This window comes from Eucyclogobius newberryi, unplaced genomic scaffold (genome assembly GCF_026437365.1).
Source record: "Eucyclogobius newberryi isolate DKJ021-1_F unplaced genomic scaffold, fEucNew1.0.hap1 SCAF_19, whole genome shotgun sequence".
Classification (NCBI taxonomy): domain Eukaryota; kingdom Metazoa; phylum Chordata; class Actinopteri; order Gobiiformes; family Gobiidae; genus Eucyclogobius; species Eucyclogobius newberryi.
In genome coordinates, this window is record NW_027315823.1 from 23662300 (window position 1) to 23681040 (window position 18741).

Sequence of the window (18741 nt, forward strand, 5' to 3'; positions counted from 1 at the left end):
GAAATCCCCAGGGCTAACCCTCAGAAACCTTGACTGTGTGGATAATACCGACAGGCTCGCCAAATCTCCATGGATTTACTGTCTAATCTTCAAGGATCTTACATTCTCCGTCCCTGTCCAAAAAGTCATTAAAGAGATGCTTGTAATCTTGTTGAAACATCCGCCATATGAGCAAATATACACTATACAGACGGCACATCTCACAGAGTAAGATACTATCCAGACTATCCATCCTTGATAGTGCAGCCCTCAGCCCGCTAATACTATACAAAGCTGTATATTCTAAGCACAAGACAACCAAGTCACCTGAAACTGCTCCACTTTTAACAGTCCACAGACATGATTGATGATTGTCAGCTGTCAATACCAGATTATTTTAGCGGGGCTCTGAAATAAACACCAACATTATTTGTTTGATTATATCATTTTCTGTACAGCTGATTCTCCAAGTGAGAGAACATACAGTAAATGTGATACGTGTCACTGACAGAGCTCCTGTGTCATGTCGTCTCCTCCAGACTTCTGCACGTGCATGAACCTCCCGGCTGAACTCTGTGTCTCTGTGATTTGAGTCCAGAGTTTGTTTGAGCCGACTGCAGCTGCAGCACAAACGGATTACCAATGAAAGGAAAACATCTGCAAATTAAAAGCGCTCTCTGATTGACGCCTTTCAAAAATATCGTGCATATCGGGTGAACAACAGCCCTGTTTACTCAAGCACCTTGTATTACAGCAGGTGAGGTCACTCCAGGTACTCACAGGCAGAGTGCATCGTGTATCTTTTTATCAGATCAATATGGCGCCGTAACCTGGAGGTGAACCGGTCAAAGTCCAGCCTCTTGGATCATTGTCTTGAACGTGGGGTCAGTGTGTCCATGTATGGCAGCGAGAGGGGCTCATGCCTGAGTGTCAGCAGTTTACAGCAGCTGGATGAATGCTGAGGCGTGCGCAGCGTCACCTTCACCCGACATGTGTTTGTCTCTTGGATTTAAAGAGTCTCACTGAACATTTCAACCAGACCACATTAATCCAGGGAGTTGTGCTTTACTTCATCAACAGCTAATCCTTCATCCCGGACATGTATTTGTTTTTATAGTTTTGTTCTGCTTAATGCTGTCTCTGTCACTTACTCGTTCACAGTACAGAAGTAGTAGAAGTAGTTTACACAAGCTCTCTTGTTGCTAATCATCTTCAGCCCATTTTTTTTTTTTTACAAACAAAAAGACACTAACATTTGAGCAGACCCAGACTAAATATATTTTGCATGTTTGATTTATTCACAGGACGAAGGCTTCTGACTTGGAAACACAGTGGTTGTGTGAGGGATTTAATTCAACTGTGGCAATGCTGTAAAAAGGCAATTGCTTGGTCAGTGGTGCTGCTGACTGTGTTTGTTGGGCGCTGAGTCCCTTCGAGAATATAAATTGTTCTTTTTGGGAGAATGGTCTTATTTTGATTTCACAGCAAGTGCACCGCTAATTTTGTTTTTGTGACTAGAATGATGTGAACCTGAAGCGATGCAGATTGGAACCACAGCTGTCTGGATAAAATGCTGGATTTGTTTTTGTAAAATAACAAAAGCTTCACGTAACTATGGAAACTCATTGCGTGAACAGGAGCAGAGCATGTTCAGTGAGCTTGCATGTCAGTGTAATGTAAACATTGGAGCCAGTTCTTGTTTATAATCCTCTGCTCAGTGTTTTGAGCCGGTCTTACTGTAACGTACTCCACACACACATGCATCTGGCTGCCTTTGTTTATGTCCATATGTTGTGAGACAGCTGCACTTTTTCTGCTAAATGACCCATTCTCACATTTCATTATTAATGCAAACAGAACATTTTGTGCCATTTAAATAAAGATTGTTCAAAAGGGTGTGAAGTGACTATTACAAATACTCACCATTTTCAGATAATTTTGCTTTATTTAAACACATGCTAACTGAGCATAATTCTAGCTTTGATACAAGTAAAATCATAGTTACCAATGCGACCCTTCTACTAGCGACTAAAGAAACACATTAAAACACAGCTCTGACTGGCCAGAGCTCAGAGGATATGCAACATAATTCAGGTTTGTCAGTGTAATCCCATTTGTGTGTTCCATTGTGGATAAGATTCAGTTACAGTCATCTGGACTCCAGATGACTGTAACTGAATCTTATCCACAATAATTCAAGTTTAAACCGTTTCATTCATTATCTTTTGTATTGCACTGTGGCGTTCACTGTTTTGACAATTCATTAGGTTATTTTTGACATGAGGGTGAGTTGTTGTACAGATGTTGTTGTCAACGTAGCTGACAATCCAGACGTTCATGAAATGAACGGTAAAGGGGAAAACGGAATTGTGTTTCAAACTGTAGTTCAGAAACATAAGAGAAGCAGTACAACTGTGTCTGTGCTAATGGTTGTTTTTTTGTATGTCAGGCCTCTAAGCTCAGCCTGTAAAGGTTACATTCCTCTAAACTGTTCCTGTTCAAATGTCACACACTTTCTTCTCTCTGTTGGTATTTCACTTTCTTGAAATGAAAATAACAACTGAGGTTCCATTCATCTCATACTGTAACATCCATCTTAACACAATTGCGCTGAAGTAACGGTAAGATAAATCAATTAAAGGCTCACTATTTAACTTTGAATGTCTTCATGAAGATGCTGTTACTTTGCCTGGAATTTCCCAAAAAATGGACAGTTACAGGTCAATCCCAAACTGGAGGAGTGGCTACAACTGATCCCTAGAAAAACATCAGACATCTCAGTCCAGAAAAGAGCAAAGATACTGCACAGAACCCTCAAGCTCCCAGGGGCCTCTGGTAGAGGACCCGAGCTTAGATGGTGGTGAGATTATGTCACAGACAGGGTTGTCCAAAGTATGGATAATACTAATACTAATCAATGCTAAAACTAGTATCCAAACTAGATACTCAATGAGTAAAAGATAAGAACATAAAGAAAGTACTATTATTTGTGTAAAAAGCATTTATTTATGATTGTGGTATATAAAATGTATTAAGTATTGAGTCTATTTCTTATTATCAAAATCATGTTTGAAATTCTGTTATCGTGACACTAGTCAAAATCCATCTTAGGTTTTAGTTTAGATTAGTTTTATAGAAGCAGCCAAAAATCTGAGCTTCCCCTGTCAACACTGACTTCTATAACAAACTGTAAGTCATTAGTTAGTCAGGGGCAGCTCCAGATGTTTTTTTCTGGGGGTGTTGAGGTCTTCCATTGGGGTCCTCCTCACACAGAGTAACTATCGAGCGCAGCCCTTTCCGTGCCTCACTGTTACAAACACTAAGTTTAAATGTACTTTCCCCATGTAACGAGTCATAACCCCCAATGTGGAACCCTTTGTTTTATTGTAGTCTCATTTTGAACATTATGAGATTGAACATTTCAGATTCGAATGGATGTTCTACTAAAAGGTGGCAAAAATATGTTGTTATATGGACTTTATGAGGTGGAAATAGCCTCTGCAAGGTTTCATTGAGCCTTTGGCCTTGGTTTCTTCAGTGCATTCACATCCCAGCTCTATCTCCTCTATAATGTATCGCCCACCTCACTCACCGCTGAAGAGCAGGTGTGTCTGAAGAAACTCTGGAGCTAAAATGTACCGCTAAAGACTGTGACACGGGACAAAGTGTGGACTTGTGGGTTTTTTGGTGGCCAGGCAGGAAGTGTCTTGGTTTGGCCTCCTGCACCTGCTGAATCATTCATCCAGACAGCGGGTTTTGGTACAACATAAAAAATACATCAGGCAGTGTTTAGTGTGAAGTAGATTTTATTTGCGTAACATGTAAGCACAACTCTGAAAAAGGGGGGGAACACTGTGTGAAAACAAGCAGGCAGCAAATATTAATCAACAAGTCGTAACTAGTTGACAAAAAACAAATCTTAGTCAGATTTTGACAAAGACAGTGGCATTCGTAAATCAAAAGAATAAAAATGATAAATCAATTTCTGATTTTCATCAATAATACATTTTATTCATAGATATTCTCAATCTAAAAGCCTTTAGTCACTATATTTCCTAAAAAGTCTTTATGTGCAATCGGAATAATAATTTGACTCATTGACTAATCGAACAATAATCACTGACTAGTTGAGTAAAATAATCCTTAGTGACTTTCCAAATATTAAGCATCCATTCAAAGTGGGATACATTGTTCTTTCCCAGTAATGCTGAATTTCCATATCAGAATCTCAAAAATCTTCTGCAAAGATGTGTTGTTTTGTGCTGCTGATTGAGATGCAGGACACGAAGGAGCCATGGGACGCTGCAAAACGTTCGGAGACACTCACTGTTTAATCTGGTGGACAAAAACAGAAACAAGATCAACATTCTCAATATAAAGTTTTAAAAAACCTCAATATTATTACGAGTTGAGGTGGGAATATATTAAAATTTAGATAATATCATGATGAGTATTGTTTGAGTGTTGTCATTCATTTTACAGCCATTCCACTCGCTATTATAAAGAGAAAGTAATAACAGAAGGACACAAAATGGAAGAGGCAGTGGGGGAATGGTACCAAACAATATTGAGAGCGGTTACACAGATGCAACAAAAGGCTTGAAAAGGTGAGGCTTAATGAGAGTTGCAGCACTTTTAGAAAAGAGTTGGATGACCGTGAATATGGGATGTGCCAGGCTGTTGTGCACTGAGTTTGTTTGTAGTATATTTAGTGCAATGTCAGCTGAAAGTTGAAATTCTTCTTGGCATACTGAAAGCAAGACTGTGGGCCTTTTGTGTTTCCCATCACAGATTTTATTCAAAGCGGACGGCGTCAAGTGGAGCGCGTGTGCCAGCTGGCATTACAGCCGTGTTTGTAAATCTCTGACAAACAGATCTTGAAGACAGAGATGTGAAAGAAAGAGGGGAGGAGGGCAGAAAATAACAGTCAGGTGGCGGTAATTATGATCTGGTGAATTTGTTGTCATGGTGACCAGTTAGGCAGGCCCAACGGAGCAGAGCGACTTGGATGTCAGCGCAGGAAAAGGTCAGCGTGTTCCTCGTCTGCAGAGTAACTATCTGCAGTGAAAGACCTGGGCCCAGGACTTTGATGTGATTACACCAGACTCAGACTGATCGCTCTTGAATGTCATGAGGTGTCTGCCTGAAACACAAGTGTCGAGGTGATATGGCATTATACAGGATTATACTTGGAGACAGGCCTCTCGTGTTACTGCGACAGGTAACTCTCTCTGCTCAGCCTGACACTCAATCGTGTCACAGGAACCGGCTGCTTATGGTCAACACCGCGGGTCGCCACACCACACGGACAGGCCACCGGAGACACCAAATTAGTGAACGTTAATTATCTGTCAGCTGATACCAGATCAGTGAAGGCATCTTATCCGCACCCTGGCACAGCAGTATCAGACTTCAGCACAAGCGATGAGAGGCCTCGTCACCGTGACGATAAAATACAGTATGAGCAACTGATCAAATCAAATAACAAGGCAAATATCCCTTCTTATTGCAATCTTAACACTTCCAGCTGTGTGCAGCAGACTCGGAAAATTGTAATCACTTAAAGCAGGTGTTTTTTCTTCTCAGCAAGGAGTCAGGGAAAACTGCATATTCTCCTATTCTCCTTGTACTTCTGTGAGATTTTATATTATTTGACTGCTAACTCTAAAAACCCTCTGTGTTACAGCTGGCCACACAGTTCACCATCACAAGGCCTAGATTATATCACATTATGTGTCTCATAATAAGATTTTCAGTCTCTCAAAGCTTCACAGTTTTATGTGGCCCATATTCAAATTTCATTTTTTCACCATTAAATATTTATTGTTACTTGGAGGCCACATCGACACCAGTTTTAGACCCTGCACACCTCAGGAGTAACAGAAGGCAGGATTCTGAGAGTGGATGGCTCTGATCTCGTTGTGATTGATGCATTTCCTTGGACCATGACTGGGACAAAGGAGCGCTGGTGGCTCTAAGGAGAATCTTTCTTTCACAGCAGAACAATGTCGGCCTATACGTCTTACGTCACAGCTGCTTCACTTATTCCATTAGCAGAGCGCACTCATGCAGTGTGTGTTTTTGTATGTGGCGCCCGGAGGAGGGCCGGGACAGCAGGCGCAGGCTAAGACACATACTGCTCACTGAGACGAAGACCTGTCTGTCAGAGCCACTGGAAGGGAACGAGCATGCTTCATTAATTCATGTTTATTTACTCATCTGAATGACAAAAATAACCTTCTGATTGGAATAATTATGAGAGCTCTGACAGTGTTTACATTGATTTACCTGTGTGATGTGTAGGGGGTTTGGTACAAGGGATTTACTGCAGATTACATAGACCCGTTCCAAAGCTGCAGAATACACATTTTGAGTCACTGTATTCTGGTAGTTACTTTTTCTTTTAGAAGTATTCAGAAGACAGATACTTTCCTGAAATCTAAATACCTTGTACTATTTGATCACACAATTTAGGTTTCATACCGGACAGTATTTGAAAGGCTTGTGCAATGTTTCCATCTCTAATGAGTGATAAATAAATCCATTACAAACAGTACAACAAACATGAAGCTGTTGTAATCCTATATCCTGTTTTTTACATTACAACTTATTAAGTGTTCTAAATATTAATGAAACAGAATACATTACAAAATACTTTTTAATGCATGTATTTGTTAATCTGTATCTAAATACTTCCCAACACTGTAGAGGAATATATTGTATGTTTCTTGCTTCTTGTGTGTAATAAACATCTGTGAGTGAATACATGTTATTAGATCAAGTCAAGTACTTGTGGGACAAAATCCACCACCAGTAAAATGTAGTCTCCATATCTTCTGGCTTTTATATGCACTGTAATTACTGACACAAAGACTAGTTAGGCACTTAAAAAGCACTTAAGTTGATATAATTGCATGAATATGTAGGATATCTTTGTTGTACATCAGTTACAGGCGGACAATAGCTCGGCCCCTCGTGTCAGACTGCAGTTTTCTCTCATTTTTCACTGCTGTGTCATGATTCCTCCTTCTCTTGCCCTCAAAATGCATCGCACGCCTCAACATGACACCCAACATCACTTTTAGAGGAACGAAATCACATCAGAAAAAGGTTCGGACACATAAATCCCTCATCTGCCTGAAGAGTGGGTCCAGCTCGACTCAGACGGTCCCTCTTCTGCCTGAAGAGTGGGTCCAGCTCCAGTCTCCTTGTGTCCGTCTGTCCGTCTGTGAGAGTCGGATCTCTCCTTCACTGGAACTCCTCCAGGTTTCTACGCTTTTTTCCCAAAGATGTTTTTTTTGTAGTTTTTCCTGGCCGAGAAGGAGAGTCTAAGGACAGAGGACCCTGGGACATCGTCCCTCGCCACCACAGACATTGTCTGACTCCATCTCCACCACAGACATTGTTGATTCATTTCTCCCTGTGGCCCTCAGAGGCAACTGTTGTTGTGATTTTGGGCCTTACAAAAATAAATTGATTTGATTTGATTTGATAAATCTATCCACAATTTTAATTTATCACTGTGGGCACATGTTGGGGCCGCGGTGGTATCAACACCCTCACACTTGTGGAAGGACACATGGTGCGGAGCCGCGAGCGCTCTCATCCATCTGGCTGTCCGCTGCTCGGCGAAGGGAGCGAAGCGGCTCTGGCACGGGCCGACTCGCTGCTATGGGCTCAGAGGTGGGACACTGTGGTTCCCAGGCAAGGTGAGGCGGGACAGGTGTGGAAGAGGACACTTCTATGAGGTACACGAGGGGGGGCCGCCACTGTGACTAATGCTTAATGTCGTCCCAACTCAGGACACAGGCGTCCCAGCAATGTTTGAGGCTGCACTTCCATTAAGACGTTGTGCTTTTTCTCTCACGTATTCAGAAGATAGTTGTGTTGAGATAACCAAAATATCAACCCAAACGAATCAAAGTAAATGCATGAAACTTCAATATTACATAAATACGATGAAGTGATGAATGGATAAGTCAGAAGCAGATATGAATCTTTGTATTTCTGCTTTTTGTAATAAATGCAAGAGTTCGTAAATACAACATCTGCTGACTTCAATTATGAGAAAAATACATTTAACTAAACGTAAAATGCCGGGAAGAACTTTTTGTAATGGCTTTTTCATACTGACAAAAGTGGACAAAAACATAATTTTAAAAGCATTCTCCAGACGGACATTGATAATTCAATAAGCCTCATTTACGTTCTTATTGAGATGTATAAAAGCTATACAACTAAATGTGTATAAATGTATGTATTAGTAAATAAAGACATTATTATCCCAGGGATCAGCATAATATAAACAGAACTCTTGAATTAAGCCATCTGATCATACCCTTGACAGAAGGGTGCAAATTTAAAATGAGGAAATATTGTATTAAATATTGATGAGAAAAGATGGGAACACTGTTCAATTTGGAGAAAACCAAAGTAACAGTGTTTTAATTATTTGATAAGAGCGCTGAGGTTTCTTTCTGGAAAGTTGCACATGACTTTCTCTGGAGAGGAAATGCCCTGTTACTTTGTCTACACCGATTTCAGGAAGATGCAAACGTTTGTGTGAGTGTGGACACGTACTTCACATCAATGTACAAAGGGGGATTAAGGTTGCCGTTTTTAGTTTGACCCAGTCACGTAATAAAACGGTGACTCAGAATGACAAGACAGGCGGATTCAGTTTGTTGAAATAAAGGACAAATTCACTTTACAGCAAGAGCAACACAAACAAAAGGAGACTCCATGACGTGACGCAGAGGAAAGCCCTGGGATTAGCCATGGTCTGACCCAAATGTTATTTATACAATACACTCCATCTCCCACATGAACACAAACTTAAAGCACGTCATATACTGTATTAACCTACATGCTCAGTGCTTTGTCCAAGGTCAAATTGGAATAATCATTCATTTCCACATGTGTCTGAAATTCCTCATTGTCTTAATATAGAGAAGAAGGAGAAAAAAAACAACTAGAATTTAAATGTAAGAACCAGCTACGATGTCATTTTTGTGAAGCCTCCTGCTGTTGGCAAATGTTTTTAGACATGGTAAGATATTTGCAGGGCCAGACTACTTCCAGGACTGAACAGACTGAGCCGGCACAAAACACCAACTCCCAGTGAATCACGCGTTACTCATAAGCTGCGAGCCAGAACAGTGCAGCTATTCTTACACCACAATATAATCTCGAGGTGGTTTATCGGATATCGTCGGGTTTCCCCCAGATATCTGTATCAGTCCGATGTCGAGTGTGTGCTCGTATGTCATTCTCAGTTCGTCCTCTGCATCAGATTTGACTTTCCAAATAGACTATTGAGTAGAAATAGAAATTCAAGGCCAATTAGTCTAAAAATATGGCTGCAATTTACATGCCAATATTTTTCAAAACCCAGATAAATATACTTTGTTACAATTTTTACAAAAGTGAAAAGCTACTTGGTGAAGTTTACTGTTGCAGCCAATAACTGATAACTACCAATTATAAAACCAAAAATGTAAGACATATCAGATATTGGACCATCTCTACTACTATCCGAAAAATCTCTGTGGACTGTATAATAATGTATCACATCATTAAAATATTGCAATCCATAGAAAAACTGGAGGACAGAAGGTTGAATGAGTCCGTCACACTTTTCTTTCTCTATTGTTGGGAGCAGAGCCGGTAATGGGCGAGTGCTGCGCTCGGGTGGGAGAGGTCTCAGCGGAGCCTTGTACTACAGCAGCTCTCCTTCAGAGTCCGTTCTTTCTTCGATCATGCATGAACCAGGCCTAACCTTGTGAAAGCAGAGGGAAAAGTAGGTTACCTCTCCAGCTACTACCTCCGCAGACCGTCATGGCACAGCGAGCACACGGCCTCACCCAGGACGGGATTGCTTGCACTTGAGGAGGGTATTAAATATTCAGCTTGCTTTGCCTGTTGGCCTGTGGGGAATGCAAGGTTTGGGCCTGATTACTGAAGGCGAGTGGATATTGTTATGGACAGCTGGGTGGGTATTTACTGAACGTGAGCTGCCGTTGTGAAATCACATTTACGCCCATGTTTTATGCAAATAGGAAATAGGTTGGATGCCCACATGACCTTGCGCTCATCATTAGGAGCTAATTAAGGAATATAAAACAAGGGAGGATCCTGTTTAGCAAAGCCCTGATGCTATTTTTTTAGGCTTACTAAGGAAATTCACCCCAAAATCACCTTCACAAGCAGCTTGAAATAACATGAAAAATTTATCAACTGGACTAAGCTCGGAGCGTTGAGGACGTTTAAGAGATTTCATCAGTTCTTGCCTGGTTTATATTTTACGGCAGAAGAGAAAATAGCTTTTGCTGATTAAAGTAATTGTTGGCATGATGGACACATCTTTGCAATTCCCTGAACTTGTTTGTAGTGATGTGTTCGGTAATTATTCGGTATTATTGGCGCTGACTGACAAACAGCTCATTTGAAACTGGGGCTTTACTGCACTAGCTAATGTGTTTAAATGGCAAGTATTACAAGCTTAGGGGACTGTTGAGGTAAACAAGAAAAGAAATATCAAATTAATACTGTGTTTTCCGGACTATATAAGTCGCACCAGACAAAAAATGCATAATTGAGAAGAAAAAAACATATATAAGTCGCACTGGAGTATGAAATGCGGTTGCAAGTGTGAAAATAACAAATAATATCACATATAAGTCACTCCGGAGTGTAAGTATAAGTAAATGAATATAAGTATAAGTTGCACACCGGCCAAAACTATGAAAAAAGGTGCAACTTATAGTCCAGAAAAATACAGTAATTCTCATCAGCAAAGTTTCACATTTAACACAGGAAAAAATATGTATGTAATTTAGCTTTGCCGTTTTGTTAAGTCATATTTGTGGTACTTCTTGTTAGTTTTGAGTACAACTTTGGACCCTGGGCACAAACTATCTAAATGAAAATGCACATTTGAGACGCCTGTATCGCCTGTCATGTCAAATATAATGAAAATAATCAAATCCTAGCATGACCACAGGCATTGACTGCAAAGAGACACTGGTGCAGTACAGTTATCTCCCTTTCCTCTACATGTGAACTTGGTGAACTTGAAAAATGGTATATACACTGTACGTTCCTGATTCCACTTAGCCTTTTTTCAAGTACAAAGTGACAAAGGACTCGGAAGTAGTCCGTGCAACACTGAAGCCTCCGAAGACCCTGCGGCTCTATGTAAAGTGTTGTTCTACCCCGAGAGCTCACAATGTCGTAGCCTGCTCTGCCGCTGACCCCGGCTGGCGTGCAGTGCTGGGTGTGAAGGAAAGAGAGGCGTTAGATAAAAGTGTGGTTGCGCTATACGTCACGGCTCGCTAGCTTTCCCGCAGGAACGAGGCACATCCCAGGTTCACTTTTCACACCGTCTATTGTCTTCTTGAGCATGATTCATTAGCGATGCACACGAGCCGCTGGTCTGTCAAACTGGATTATCCCCGATCTGCTGCTTTTTCAACAAGCCAACCGTTTCCGATTGCCGTAGTAATCAACGCACCTTCCAATCCCCTTGCGCTTATTAAAATTCTGCCAACACTCGATCAAAGTTTGTTTTTCAAACCTGTCTAGACTCTATAGCAATCATTTCACAAGCGCAACACTTTTTTTTTTTCAGCGACAGCAGCTGTTTGATTCCCCGAAGTGTGATTAGGAAGTTCCTTAACATCAGGTCATTTCTGAAAGTTTCCATCCATCACTGGTGTCTCATGGGTGTCCAAACAAAGAAGCGTGCTATTTTAAGAAACCAATAGGGCATAAACGTTTCCGTATGCCCTTTAAATTCACTCGCACAGGTTGAATTTGTAGCCTGCTGAAGCCAAAAAGTCCCAAAGCCCTACAATGTAAAAGGGTTAGCCTCCTCAAAGGTCAAGGTAGGTGCACAAACAAGTCACCTGTCCGTTTCAATTAAAGCTTATGGCCGCTTATTGGTGCCAATGGCTAATCCCGTTTGGCCCGGGACGCTGGCTCCATGTGCTGACCTTGTGTTGGATTTCACACCAACTGGGACAGGAATAATAGGTGCGTTACGGATCCACAGCCTTCCTAATCTGCAATGCAACAGCCCAGACTCCATTGTGCTCATGAGATTATATCATTAGTGGCCATCTCAAGTGTGTCCGTGGGGCTTACCTCTTCTCTGTGCTGGACATTGGACAACATGTCACACAATGTAGCTTCTTTCAGGCCTGGATTTAGAGGGATAGTGAGAGAATGGCGGGCTATGACGATGACACAGTGGTGAGCTGCAGTGGCGGGGGAGAGATATCAATAAATTATTACAAAAACGACTAAAAATACTTTGACTTCAGCAGACTTGTGTTGTTACATTATGTACACACACAGATGCAGGGATGGTACAGTATGTCTGCACTATACAGTGTATTCCAAACAGATACATTCTTTTAGTACATTACATTAGTATATTCTGGTAATAGAGACTTTGATTGTGATTTATATTTTAATAGTAAGTTTCTGTTGACATTTTAAACACGTCCAGGACGTGAAAGACTGAAATAACTGCAAAACTAATCCAAGAATGCATTTCAGAACATGTTGAGGTCTAAACTACAGGTTTAGCAAGAGTTAGACATGACTAAAAAGAATGTTTGATTGATTATGTTACTTAATTAATTGCAGTCTTTGCGATTTGCTAATTGCAAATATTCAATTTCCAAGTACAATATATCTTGCTGAGATAAACAATACGTATACCTTTTTGTTCCATGTCTTAACTTCAAAATGTTCAATCATAAAAGGTTACACAATATTGGTTATTACTTTTTTAGGGCTGCAACCAATGATCATTTTGATAATCGAGTAGTTAGGCAATTGTTCTTTCAATTAACGGATTGGTTGTTTGGAAACTAAAAAGTCATGAAAAGAAAATATTTTTTACTAAATTTGACTCAGATCAAGCTGAAGTGAAGCTGTTTGAGGATCCTGCTGGAGCACATTAATGAACAAAAGAGTGTTTTTCTCATGAATACTCAATTTACACTTCTTCCATGTAATTTGCATGCTATTGCAGATCAATTTGATAAAACTTTTATTCTCAGCTCATGGAATGTTTTAGAATCTATTAAATTACTAAATTAGTTGATTATATCAATAATCGATTAGTTGCAATTAATCAATTAACTTAACTAAAGCCAACCAAGCAGATGCTTAAAGGTGCACTATGTAACTTTTCTGGTGGTTCGCCTACTGTTTTACTCGATTGAGCTGTCACCACCAGCAATTACAAGGTCAGATCATTAGAGATGATACCATTTATAAAGATGCATTTATCACGGAATCTAAACAACCAGAAGAGAGAGTTTTACATTGATTTTAGTTTGACGGTTGACAATTTCCTGCTAATACACGATTAGACACCAAAAAGACATGGGCTACTCTACAATATGTCATTCACTGCTTTCCTTCATTCTCTATAGACTTTTGTGGGGGATGACACAGTGAAGAGCTGCAGGACTGGCAAGAGCGCTTTAAAAATGTATCAATACAACATGCAGCTCTCCTCCTGCTCCAGTGTCTCACCAAAGTGCATCAAGACACACATACACATATACACACACACACACACACACACACACGCACACACACATACGCATACGCACGCACACACACACACACACACACGCACACATACGCATACGCACGCACGCACACACACACACACACACACACACATACGCATACGCATACGCATACGCACACACACACACACACACACACACACATACGCATGCGCATGCGCACGCGCACGCGCACGCACACACACACACACACACATACGCATACGCACACACACACACACACGCATACGCATACGCACGCGCACGCACGCACACACACACCTTTTATTTTCTGTATGAAGGATTTTTTTAGCCCATAGTCTTTATTAGACACGACAAGTGAAATGAAATGCATGAAATGAGGGTGAGAATAGGAAGGACATTCAGTAAATTGTCACAACATTGAAGCCGACAGAGAGCCTGACATGTGCTGCTGCTTTGATCAATAAACTATCACACAGCTCAGTTCAGTTGCTTTTCCAAATCTGACGTGCCTTTTCATGAAGTCATGACTATTTCATTGTCATGAGAGAGGAAAATTCACCAAATGATCGGAAAATGTTAGGATATTTGAGCCTCTGGTGGAATGTAAGTTTGCCTCTCAATGACAACGCTTTCCAAAAGAGAATATGACTTTGCCCGAGCTCTGGAACTGTCAGTGTTTTGGCCGACTTTAACAATCTGTGGCTAACTTTGACTGCAAACCTCTGTTGTATTGTAGAGTACGCTTACCAAGAAGTCATTATTTCAGGGTTTTAATTGTAAGGAAAAAAAAAAAAAAGGTTTTTAGCATTGTTTTAAGTAAAGGCACTAATTACGCTACATGTTTTACCTGTAGTTTACATATTGAGTAGGTTGTTTAAAATGCCTTTGTGATTAGATTTGAACATGCTTGAGCTTGATATACAAACAGAAATTAGGTTAAGAATTAAGTCAAATTAATACAAAAAAAACTTCCCAATTAGACCATTTTTTATTTTACTTTAGCCAAGCAATATTACCAGGATTGGTTATGATTCTATATGCAGGTCTGCTCATGCAAGTTGTTTCATTTTTAAATTCTACCTTATGCCCTCGGTCAAGGGCATCATCATTAAAACTGGAGCCCCAATTACTGAAGGTTTTGATCTCGCTCCGAACTGGTGCAATTAGACAGAAGCTGTCCGATAGTCCTCATCAAACAGAAGCCATTGTAAGTAGGCCAACTGTATCTCAAATCTTATCATGTGTTTGTGTGCTTTCAGATTTTGGCGATCATTTCCATCCTCTTCATCGTGTTGTCCACCATTGCCTTGTCCCTGAACACTCTCCCTGAGCTCCAGGACACAGACGAGTTCGGCCAGCCCACGGACAACCCTCAGCTGGCTCACGTGGAGGCCGTGTGCATCGCCTGGTTCACCATGGAGTACCTCCTTCGTTTCCTCTCCTCCCCGAGCAAATGGAAGTTCTTCAAGGGTCCGCTGAATATCATCGACCTGTTGGCCATCCTTCCATATTATGTCACAATATTTTTAACAGAGTCCAACAAAAGCGTGCTGCAGTTTCAAAATGTCCGCCGCGTGGTGCAGATTTTCAGGATCATGCGAATCTTGCGTATCCTTAAGTTGGCTCGTCACTCCACGGGCCTACAGTCTTTAGGGTTCACACTCAGGAGGAGCTACAACGAACTTGGATTGCTCATTCTTTTCCTCGCCATGGGCATTATGATCTTCTCTAGTTTGGTGTTTTTTGCAGAAAAAGATGAAGAGGATACCAAATTTAAAAGTATACCAGCTTCATTTTGGTGGGCTACCATCACAATGACTACAGTCGGCTATGGGGATATCTACCCAAAAACTTTACTCGGGAAGATAGTTGGAGGGTTGTGTTGCATTGCTGGAGTTTTGGTGATAGCGTTACCAATCCCCATTATTGTGAATAACTTCTCAGAGTTTTACAAGGAGCAGAAGCGCCAGGAGAAAGCCATTAAGAGAAGAGAGGCATTAGAGAGAGCAAAGCGAAACGGTAGCATCGTGTCAATGAACATTAAAGATGCGTTTATCGGTGGGGTGGAGCTAATGGACGTGATGGTAGAGGAAGTTACAGAAAACAAAAAGGGTAAACCGCACGATAACCATGTATCACCAAGTTTGCACGTTAAAGATCAATATAGTTTGAGGTCAAACAACAGCAGTCCCGCCAAGAACCTGGACTCAACATACATGGACAAAGTCAAGACGTCCAGCAGTCCGCAACATTTGAGCGCTGAAAAACTGGAGGAGCTTTATAACAAGATGTCGCAGTCGGACGTGCAGGGGAACAGCAGCAAGGACAAGGGCACGGGATCCAAACAAAGGGCGGAGTTGGAGATGGGCGCGGAGCTGGAGATGGGCACGTTGCCGACGGCGCCTCTCTGCAGCACCACCGACCCAGTGACGGAGATGAAGAGTATTTCCAGCATTGACAGTTTCACAAGCTGTGCCACGGATTTCACCGACAGCTCGCGTCCGATCGGCAGCATCCACCAGGGCAGAGTGAGCACCCACCCAAGCCTGGCACCCACCTTAGAGGCGGATCACGAGGGGTCCCAGGGCTCCCTTGCCCCCAGGTCCACACAAAATCCCCATCAAGACCAGCACGTCAACCATCCCCACAAAGCGCACACGTTAAGAGTGAACTATCGACGCGGGGAGGAGTCGGGAGCAGACAGTTCCTCGGTGCAAAGTCCTGATGTGTCTCTGTACACTACGGCCAGCAGCAGGACGCCCACCAAAAGCCCAGAGTACATTCGCCCCAACGTCTTCACGTTCCACGATTCATCAGTCAGCAAATTCATCGACGCCGACACGGATGAGGAGGAGCACCTTCACGACACGAGAGCAAACATCACGCGAAGACTCCTGGACAATGGCAGCCCAAAGTTCGGACGTCGCTCCAATCACGCTCAGAGGAAGTTGGGGAACAACACATCGGGAATAGAAAGCCAGGACATCCACGTGGCTCAGGATCTACATCAGGGAGACAGCTCCAAAGCATAAACATACTAAACACAAAGCAGTGAAATAATCCCCAAACTATGAACTCAAAACTGACACGACAATAGTTCTTAATGACCCTTTAGATCGGTTCTATGTCTGTCAGTCGCTAGACAAAGCAAAAACCTATTTTTCATCATTTCCTTATAGTTAGTAGTCACATTTTAGGTTGCAAATCTCAATGGGCATTTTGAAACTCAGACTATGATGTTGTTTTCCGGACAGCTTATGATAAAGATACATTTATTTTTGCTTAATTTAAACTGGCCTTAGTTCATTTACCTGTTTGTTGTGCGATTGCTGGAAAAAGACTATGTATAAACAGGGACACTTATGTTTTTGTATGTCAAAATTATACATTTTTGGTTGATTTTTCACATCCAATTGTTTTGTTATTCTTACAGCATAAAGACGCTAAAGGTCTGTCATTGTATTCTTTTGACCCGTGCAGCACCTTAGGACAAGGACTGCGTTCATCTACTGATTTTCTACGTCTTTGCTATTTTTTTTTCCAGGGTCAATCCAAGTTCAAACAACATTGTTATATATAACCAGAGGACAAAAAGGTACTATCATTGATGTAGCTGAAGTTAAATTGTTGCTCTGTAACAATGTGAAGAAAATATCACAGATTTATTGCATAAGATTTACGAAAATATATATATTTTTAAGACTTTTCTAAATACAAGGACTTGAAACATCGTGCTGATATTAGTTTTTCATTCTTGAGCTGTACAGCATTTTATGATGGAATTGTCTATGTAACGACTTGGTTTGTTATGTTTGCAATTATTGTCCAATGCTAAAATGTCACTTGGTCCTTTGTGTAACATGAAGAACCAAAGAAGATGTGTTACTGTTTTGATCCCCCTGTGCGTTTGAAAACGTCAGACTTTTGAGGAAGCAAACATTTACCTCGGCTTTGAAATCCGATCAATGAAAGGACAAAACTCTGCACTACAAAGCAAAAAATCTGATCTCAAATTGTAAAAACCTGTCTGCACAAAGCATTTACATTCCGCGATGTCGTGAGCCAGAGAAAAGAGGTTGGGCTGCCTTTAATTTCTCTTCTATTGACGGGTCTCAGAAGACAACAGGAGTTCAGATTTAGAGGTGGGAACGTGAGAAACCCATTTTCCTGCTACAAGCCACTGACACAGCTACAGCCTGCCACTGCTTGTCACAATGACGGATAGAGTTATGCACCAGTTATTTATTTTTTTACTTTTAATATATCTAACGCATGCTTCGCTGCTGTTATGTTATAACATGTTATTTGCTCTGCTTTACTCTTGTAACCACTTCTATTTAGTTTAGTCCCTGAACAGTGACAAATTAAAAGGAATAAACATGAAATGGAAAAGGTCAAAACCAACAAAGCGGAAACACAGGTAAAAGTAATAAACAGAAATGCCCTCAGACTTGGAGAATTTTTACTCAGAAGTGTGACGTATTGTCTTTCCTATCGACAGAGGTTTAAAGATGACAAGTTGCATTCACAGATATCTAATGTTGGAGATTTGAGAAGGAAAAAAGTGCCAGAGAGATGATAGAATATTGTATAACTTTGGCCAATAAGCACAAAATAATAAATGAATACACTGCCGCTTTAAGGCAAGATTGAATCCCGTTTAATAACCCTTTAATTTGTCAACTGTACTTTTTGTGCCTTTGCTGATGCTGATGGACCCAAAAAGCCCCTAAACTGCATGAAGAAATAGCCTAGTTTAAAAGATTCTCACCTGCTTGTCTAATTTACGTCAAATATTAAATAATATTACAGGTGTGGTGCTCAGTGTTAATAAATACTGTTTCCATGGTGATAGTTAGATGGCCTGGATTATATTTGACACGAGTTATAAGACCTAGACTGAAATTACCCAGCACTGTTGGTCCTAATTTTAAATGGAGAGGATTTTAAGAACAGACATCTGCCAAGGCTTTGTTTGAAATAATTTATAAAAACATGAGACGTTTACTTTAGTAAAAGAAGAGTCTATTCTAATGCATTATTTGCACCTAAATAAACGTAGTATTTCTGACACTTTAAAACTAGAGTCTGAAGGTTTTTTTACAGAATCTCCTCAAACTCGACTTTGAAAGGAAACGTGACTCTATAAATATCATCTCAGGAGGGTCCAGAAAAGTCACATCACACT

At 41.0% G+C, this 18741-nt stretch overlaps 1 protein-coding gene across 2 annotated transcripts in view; it reads left to right on the forward strand.

The window, feature by feature from the left end:
• The window catches only part of LOC140365676 (potassium voltage-gated channel subfamily B member 1-like), a 31721-nt gene extending 14937 nt beyond the window's left edge, over positions 1 to 16784 (forward strand). For both annotated transcript variants that reach the window (XM_072452233.1, XM_072452234.1), the window contains one exon: positions 14813 to 16784. In XM_072452233.1, coding sequence (XP_072308334.1) covers positions 14813 to 16585 — 1773 coding nt within the window. In that variant the 3' untranslated portion in view covers positions 16586 to 16784. The remainder of the gene's footprint in view (positions 1 to 14812) is intronic.
• The last annotated feature ends 1957 nt before the right edge of the window (positions 16785 to 18741 follow it).